General features: G+C 31.7%; 1 protein-coding gene across 1 annotated transcript; it reads left to right on the forward strand.

Annotated features, from left to right (window-relative positions):
• The first annotated feature begins 1192 nt into the window (after window positions 1-1192).
• Window positions 1193-5411, forward strand: LOC138359586 (uncharacterized). The gene is made up of 8 exons (XM_069318935.1): window positions 1193-1486; window positions 1847-1936; window positions 2042-2159; window positions 2462-2605; window positions 2697-2813; window positions 3479-3549; window positions 4681-4878; window positions 5382-5411. The coding sequence occupies exons 2-8, from the start codon at window positions 1847-1849 to the stop codon at window positions 5409-5411; spliced, it is 768 nt and encodes a 255-aa protein (XP_069175036.1). The 5' UTR covers window positions 1193-1486.
• The last annotated feature ends 4106 nt before the right edge of the window (window positions 5412-9517 follow it).

Genomic DNA, 9517 nt, shown 5'->3' on the forward strand with positions numbered 1-9517 from the left:
GGAATTTGCCATCTAATTTGTTTTTTTTTTTGAATTGTTGAAAACTTTAAGGCTGTATCCTAAATCAACAATAAGAGATTTGGCAGAAATATCTTTAATTTGCAACATTGATGGTTTGCCAATATTTAGAAGTAAAAATGAAAGTTTATGGCCTGTTCTTTGTGCTATCAATAATGTCAAACCTATAAGAGTTTTCCCAGTAGTCCTCACATACGGAAGCTCTAAACCTAGTGATTTAGATTTTTTAAATGAATTCATTCAGGATTTGAAAAAAATTATGCACTATGGATTTAAAAATGATGACAAAACATTGCCAGTAAAACTAAAAGGAGTCATATGTGATGCCCCAGCAAAAGCAATGGTGAAGGCAATCAAACTCCACTCTGGCTACTTTGGGTGTGATAGATGTACCCAAGAGGGTGTTTGGAATGGAAGAATGACTTATCAACAAGTGAAAAATTTACAACTCATAACAGATGAAGATTTTCGTAATCAATCTAATTCTCAACATCACCATGGTAGATCACCATTCTGTGACTTAAATATAAATATGGTGAGTACTTTTCCCATAGACTATATGCATCAGATATGTCTTGGGGTTATGAAAAGGTTACTTCTTGCCTGGATACGAAATAAAAACGTAAAATTATGTGCTCGCCAAGTTGATGAAATTAGTCAGCGTCTAATTCAACTAACACAATTTGTGCCTATGCACTTTGCACGTAAACCTCGAAGTCTTTCAGAGGTTGATAGATGGAAAGCGACTGAATACAGGCAACTCCTTCTCTACACCGGTAAGATTGTACTGAAGGGAATCTTACCCAAAGAATTGTATGACCATTTCCTGACTCTGAGTGTAGCCATTTCTATTCTTGTATCACCTAAATTGATTCAGTTAAATTACAGCCAATATGCACATGATCTTTTGCTGTACTTTGTGTTAAAGGCTCGTGAGCTGTATGGTAAGGATTTTTTAGTGTACAATGTACACTGCCTAACACACATATCCTCTGATGCCAAAGAGTTTGGTAGTTTGGACAGATGTTCAGCATTTCCATTTGAAAATTACCTGCAGCAGGTTAAGAATATGGTTCGATCAAGTAAAAACCCTCTTGTTCAAATTGCAAAGAGGCTGAAAGAGATGCAGCATGCTCAAAGGATTTATACACCAAATACAGAACATAAAATATATACCAAGGCACCAAACAATGCCTATTTGCTGAATAATGAAACTTGCTGCCAAGTTTTGGACACTGTCAGTGACACCGATGAAAATGGAGACAGCATGTTCCTTTGCAGGGTATATTCGAGAAGTATACCTCTCTTTGAGAAACCTTGTAACTCCAAATTAATTGGAGCATTTAAGGTTCTTACTAGGAATTCATCCATGAAGGTGATTCCAGCAAGAAAACTAAACCGCACAGGTATGATGATCGAGACAGAAAGCGCAAATACTTTTCTGTCAATACTACATGACTTATGACAAGTACGTATTTAAATACTGTATCCATGCTTTAATAATAGTTTGAACTAATATTGTAAGTTAATGAGATTCACAATTTTGTTTTTTATTAAAGCTATTATCTTTTGACCAATATTTACCTGTTTAAAAATCCCATTACCCTGTATTTCATGAAAATTATTAATATTTTGAGAGCACATTAAGAGATAAAACTGTATTAAGCCTTTTAGTCCATACATGGCAGCTACTGTTTATACCAACCGAAAATCATTTACAAATGTGGCTAATCTATGATTGACACAATCAAGTAAATCTATTACCAACTTTATGCTAATTTCTTTTTTTGGGGAGAACAACCCTTAATAAGATTTTTCAATTTTGTAGATGACATCTGAAAAGCGGTATGCAGTGGTAGGCTTCAATGATCGTAGTGTGGGTATCATCTCCACAACCTGGATTGAAAAATCTGATGATGTAAGCATTACTTTGAAACTAAAAAATTGCATATATTGAGTTGCTTTAAAAATATTCCAAATTAGTGCTAAAATTAGCATGTAACAGTTTATTTCGACTTTTCAGGAAAAAATATTGTGCTGGTGGCCACAGAGCAGGCATACAGTTAGTGCCCAAAAGCACGAAAAGCCAGACACGACAAATTGGCGAGTGCATGTCGTATCAACAATCCTATCAACAACTGGTAGGTATTAAATTTATAATTATTAAGATTTAAGATACAAGACACCTATTCATTCATTCACCATAACTTTAACACTGCAAACAAAAACAGCATTATAATTATATTTTAATCACAAGATGGGTTTCCTCATAGCTACTTAAGACTTTTGTGCCCCAGTTATAAGTTCCAAATCATGTACGTCGTTTTATTAAACATCTCTTTAGGAAGCTGATTTAAGTTATTTCTTAGTGTTCACTACTCTACTAGGTAACGATAAATATATATCTCGCTGATATATTACTAATTATATTCAATTATTACAGATGATTTTGACGTTGCAAAACGAAGATGCTTAGCTGCGGAAGACACTTCAAATGTCGAAACTGAAGACGATATGGGCTATCCTCGACAACGAAAAAGGAAACCATGCTTCAAATATGAAGAAGAGAATTCCGAGAATAACAAACGTAAGCATTGATAACCTACTACAGTAATTTAAAAAAAATTTGCAACTTGAAAAATGCCATTCAATACATTAAGCAATTTAAATAATTTCAGGCAATCATCACTCGTCTCAATCCAAGAAGAAGTGTTCGCCATCTTCATATGAGAATACACCTTCAAAAGAAATAAGTCCTCCGCAAATACCATATTATTCTGGTATATTAAGTGAATGTAAGGATTAGTAGTAAATAACATTAAAAGTTCTAAATTGATATTTAACCATGCTTCCTTTGTTTGGTTATTTATGCTTTTGGTTTAAAAAAAAACTAAAAACTGCTCTAAACTTAGTTCTTGCTGTTTTTTTTTTTTTTTTTTTGTTTAATTCCTTCTGGAAGTACTAGAAGCTTTGAGTAATTTTTATGCTTATCTGGAATTTCTGTATAGAAATATGTGTTTATTTCTAATTGTTTAATATTAAGTATATTATTCTTTTATGTGCATATGGGGTCTAGTGAACTTTTCCCACTTTGTCTAGCAGGTGCTTTTCACTTGTCACAGTTCAGGGAAATTTTGGTTTTCCTTTGATCTAGTCACTAGAAACAAGCAGGTTTGTTATTACTTTTCTTTTTGTTTGTCCCTTACGTGTTAATTTGTCCTTTATCTTACCTTTACCTTACGTGTTAATTTGTCCTTTATCTTACCTTTACCTTACGTGTTAATTTGTCCTTTATCTTACCTTTACCTTACGTGTTAATTTGTCCCTTACCTTAAGTTAATTTTTAAAATATGTATCTCATATTGACCCCCACCTCTCTCATGTTAGTTCAAACTATATTAAAGTCTTAAAAATATATTTTGGTTAACAAGTGTTTGAAATAAGCATAACTCCTTTTCAGCTAATAGAACAGTCCTACAAAAGCCGTCTCCAGTGAAGACTACACTTCACAATACACCTTCAACGCCATCAGTATTTCCTCATGAAGGTAATAAGTTAATTTTTAAAATGTGTATTTCATATTGACCCCCACCTCTCTCATGTTAGTTCAAACTATATTAAAGTCTTAAAAATATTATTTGGTTAAAAAGTGTTTGAAATAAACATAACTCCTTTTCAGCTAATAGAACAGTCCTACAAAAGCAGTCTCCAGTGAAGACTACACTTCACAATACACCGTTGACGCCATCAGTATTTCTTCATGAAGGTAATAAGTAATTATTTAAAATATATATCATGTTGACCCACTCTCTCATGTTGACCCTCATTCTCTCTCTCATGTTGACCTCCCTTTTCTCATGTTGAAATTTGTTTTGTTAATTTTGTTCTGTCACCTCTTCTTATTCTGTGTGTATGTGTCTGTCTGTCTCTGTATGTCTCTCTATCTTTCTTTTCTTTCTTTTTCTTTATTTATTTCTTTCTTTTCTTTTTTCTTCTCTTCTCATGTTGGCCCTCCTCTCTCTCATGATAACCCCCCCCCCTCTCTGATGTTGGCTCACCCTCTTTCTGATGTTGGGTAGTTTAAATGTGATGTAGACATATAGTATAACTTATAATATTAGTATGCAGTAGTAAAAGCTCATGAAATTTGTTGATTATACAGTACAGTAGTTAGATTTTAATAGCTAAATCTTGCAATCTTAAAGACAATGAGCTGGTCATGCCAAGTACTTCAGTCGTTAGGACTCCAAGGTCAAGGAATTTATTCGACCCAAAGTCACCAGACAAGAACGATGGGAGTTTGAAAGAAATAATGCAGAATATGAGTAAGTTTTGAAAGTTTAATTAATTTATTATGTAGCCTATAACCTATATGTACCCTATGGGTGATAGGCATAAGTTTCATGTTCAAGTAGACTGCAAACTGAGCAGGTTAGATTGCTGAATTTGCTTCCAATTATATAAGCAGTTTCATAATTACTAAGAAATTATCCCATTATCTATCACATCAGTCATAGCCTACTTTTTGGGTGCTTTCTCAGTGTCAGTTATTTTAAAATATACTTTATAATGCTTTTATTTTAAATGTACATTCAAGATATGTAATATAATAGCATGTACACTTTCTATATACTGTATAAATTTCCAGGTAACATGTTGCAGGCCATATACACTGAAGTGAATGAACTGAAAAGTGATGTGAATGAACTGAAAAGTGATGTGAAGATATTGAAAGCAACTTTGACTACAAAAGAAACCGACAAGATCATAGAAGATCTAATACCAAATCCTATTGCTGCAGAAGGTGATCTTAATGTTCTCAATAGGAAGTTAGCGGAATCGAGTTTCAGAACAAAATTTGTAAGTGGTATTTTAACAGTAATGTTTCCTTCAATTTTTCATCTTAAATATTACAGATATTTGCTAATTTTCTAATTAAAATTTTTTGATAGTTCATGCAGAAAAGATAAAATTGCTAAATAATAAGAATAATGATATAATCTTGTTTATATAGGATAGGATAAAATATAACACTTATGTATTTGTAAATTATGTAATATTAACACAGAGTCTTTCACACTCTCCTGAGTGCTTTCTCAAGGTCTTGAGTGTATGGTTAGGATGAGGCTTACATTTCAACGACTATATTTCTCTTGCTAATTTTGTTAGTCGTTGAGATGTATCTCTTCATAACACACACACTTATCTGCTTGATGGGGGTCTGGGAGTTCTTCTACTCCCCAAGCCCGGCCCGAGGCTAGGCTTGACTTGAGAACTTTGGTCTAGTGCTTGGTGATTGTGGGGATTATCATAGAGGATTACATGCTGTTATGGAAATAGTCAACTAGAGGGCTATTTTGTAGACCCAGGTCAATATTGAAATCACCTCCTAGAATGATGTGATTTTTCTTGAGATGTTATTTATGATAAGATGCCTTATCATAAGTTATGATATATATATATATATATGTTTCATTGAATATGACCGCATATTCTGTATTTATTATTTTCTGGTTTAGGGCTTCTATCCCTCTAACTATTTTCTTAGCATCAGGGCTTAATTGAAATAGGAGTTCTCCAAAACTCATTTTCGTACTTTTAAGGTGAAGAAAAGAAGTGATTTACTATAGAGTGTATTACACTTATTTATATAATTTGCACGACGTTTCGAACCTCCATGGTTCATTCTCAAGTGAACAGATCTTACAATACTAGTTGATTTTATACCCGCACTGGGTCAGGTGATAATACAATGAAGGTGAAAACATGGGGGGATACATAAGGGATAAATGTGAGGTGAAACATAGAGGCTGCAGAAGGCTTATTGGCCCATACGAGGCATCTCCTATCTAAACAAAGATTAATCCAGTGTAATTGGCATGTTATGTTGGACATTGTCTTCTGTGTTGGCATCGATATGTTCTTGTCTTGTCCTTACTCTCATGGTAGGTAGAGTAAATAGTTCCGTGATTTGGGTGTTCATGGTAGGTCGCTCTATTCTTATGTGAATTGCCTCAAGAATTTGTAATCTTGCATCTTGGGTTTTGTCTATTATGCAATTATTCTTGTTCAACATTTCTCTTGTTAGAAACATTTCTCTTGTTTTCTCTTGTTGTTCTCTCTAAGAGAACTAACTCTAAGAGAACTCTCTAAGAGTATTGTAAGATCTGTTCACTTGAGAATGAACCATGGAGGTTCGAAACGTCGTGCAAATTATATAAATAAGTGTAATACACTCTATAGTAAATCACTTCTTTTCTTCACCTTAAAAGTACGAAAATGAGTTTTGGAGAACTCCTATTTCAATTAAGCCCTGATGCTAAGAAAATAGTTAGAGGGATAGAAGCCCTAAACCAGAAAATAATAAATACAGAATATGCGGTCATATTCAATGAAACATGTTTGAAAGAAAACCTGCTGCCAGTATACACCAATATATATATATATATATATATATATATATATATATATATATATATATATATATATATATATATATATATATATATATATATATATATATATATATATATATATATATATATATATATATATATATATATATATATATATGTATATGTATACATACACATACATACACATACATACATACATACATACACACATACATACATACATACATACATACATACATACATACATACATACATACATACATACATACATACATATATCAAAATTACTAGTGTACTACATTTTTGTTGTTGCTTTTAGGTGTTGCTTTTAACCAGTGTACGTGGGTCTGATTGTGCAACTACGGTTCGAAGAATGATGAAGAAGATAGGAACAAACGGCCTTTGGTCATTATACAGCCTAAAAGGACAAAAGAAGAAATTAGCATTTCTAGAAAAACAAGAACTATATAATGTTATTTTAAGTAAGTAACAAAAAAATTATATAATTTTTTTTTATTTAAAATTCACTAAAAAATTAAAATTTTAAGTTCAAATTAAGTGTACATTAAGTATAAATGATTATATTTCTATCACTTGCTCTTAAGATTGTTTCATTTAATAGAGGTTGGTCATAATTGTTCTCTGCTGCTAGTACTGTAGAACTGACTGACTTAGCTATGGGAAAATGTAAACTTAATTGGTTTATCCTTTACAGTATTTTGCAGTTTATTTCATGATCCTGTGGTTAATACTTGCATAAATAGTAGATTGCAAAATGCATTTTTATATCATTAGTATTAAATAATAATAATAATGTAAATAATTGACTTTTAAACAACGTACAATTCATTGGTCGGTGAGATTATATTAGTAATATTTTTTCATTCTTGCAAAGCCTCAATAAAGCCGTTAACATGTTAATATAAACTTGATCACCTTCCACTTTTTTTCTCATGTGCTACCTACATGTACGAAACCTTATTCCTAAATGCATATCTTGTTCTGAAACTTGTCTTTTATATGTTGTGTATCACCATCTCTGGAGAGTTTTATCTGATGTGTAAATTACTTTTAATTTTACAGAATATTATTGTTATACAGAATTTGTTATATAAATAACTGTTAATTTTACAGAATCATCTATCAACGCACATCCGCAAGTTAAGGTGGAAGACGTGACCTTTCAAATTTCTGAAGTACTTAAACATGCTCCAAACAGGCCTGGTGGATCTAGGTACAAGGTAAAATAATTTAATTTTTTTTTGTTTTCACTAATTATCTGTTTATATATATATATATATATATATATATATATATATATATATATATATATATATATATATATATATATATATATATATATATATATAAATATATATATATATATATATATATATATATATATATATATATATATATATCGTACCTAGTAGCCAGAACACACTTCTCAGCCTACAATGCAAGGCCTGATTTGCCTAATAAGCCAAGTTTTCATGAAATAATTGTTTTTCGATTACCTAACCTACCTAACCTAACCTAACTTTTTCGGCTATCTAACGCAACCTAACCTATAAAGATAGGTTAGGTTAGGTAGGGTTGGTTAGGTTCGGTCATATATCTACGTTAATTTTACCTCCAATAAAAAAAATTGACCTCATATATAATGAAATGGGTAGCTTTATCTTTTCATAAGAAAAAAATTAGAGAAAATATATTAATTCATGAAAACTTGGCTTATTAGGCAAATCGGGCCTTGCATAGTAGGCTGAGAAGTGCATTCTGGCTACTAAGTACGACATATATATATATATATATATATATATATATATATATATATATATATATATATATATATATATATATATATATATATATATATATATTATATCTACATTTGAGTGAGGTGGGAAGGATGATGTGGCATTAACACAAGACAGAACAGGGGATATTAATAGGGTATTAAAAGTATCAACACAAGACAGAACAGAAACAATGGGTATTGAATAGAAGTGTTTGTAGAAAGCCTATTGGTCCATATTTCTTGATGCTTCTATATTGGAGCGGAGTCTTGAGGTGGGTAGAATATAGTTGTGCAATAATTGGCTGTTGATTGCTGGTGTTGACTTCTTGATGTGTAGTGCCTCGCAAACGTCAAGCCGCCTGCTATCGCTGTATCTATCGATGATTTCTGTGTTGTTTACTAGGACAACTATATAGGCAAGACAACAACATCTCTTTCTAGGCGTTTAACGATGCATAAGCAACAGGGCTCCATTAAGGAACATATAATCTCTTCCCATAACCAAACCATCGCCAGAGAAATCCTAGTAAACAACACAGAAATCATCGATAGATACAGCGATAGCAGGCGGCTTGACGTTTGCGAGGCACTACACATCAAGAAGTCAACACCAGCAATCAACAGCCAATTATTGCACAACTATATTCTACCCACCTCAAGACTCCGCTCCAATATAGAAGCATCAAGAAATATGGACCAATAGGCTTTCTACAAACACTTCTATTCAATACCCATTGTTTCTGTTCTGTCTTGTGTTGATACTTTTAATACCCTATTAATATCCCCTGTTCTGTCTTGTGTTAATGCCACATCATCCTTCCCACCTCACTCAAATGTAGATATAATATCAGAGAGACGTAAGTTCTAATCAGTTGTGTATTTGTGAAGTCTTTGAAAAAAAAAAAAAAAAAATATATATATATATATATATATATATATATATATATATATATATATATATATATATATATATATATATATATATATATATAAATATATATATATATATATATATATATATATAGATATATAGATAGATATATATATAGATAGATAGATAGTCAGTGTCAGACCACGGAGGAAAATTGAAACAAGAATTTTTCCGATGCAGGAACCACACACAGGCCCAAACATGGATAATCATAGCATAAAAATAGTAAATATTTACAATGAATTAGTGAGACAAATGTGTTCCAATGATCCTACTTAAATCGCCCTTTAATTGATCTATTAAAAATGGATCTAAGTTATATAAACCGCTGCTAATGTTCAATTTACTTTC

Source organism: Procambarus clarkii, chromosome 91 (genome assembly GCF_040958095.1).
Source record: "Procambarus clarkii isolate CNS0578487 chromosome 91, FALCON_Pclarkii_2.0, whole genome shotgun sequence".
In the NCBI taxonomy this organism is placed as follows: domain Eukaryota; kingdom Metazoa; phylum Arthropoda; class Malacostraca; order Decapoda; family Cambaridae; genus Procambarus; species Procambarus clarkii.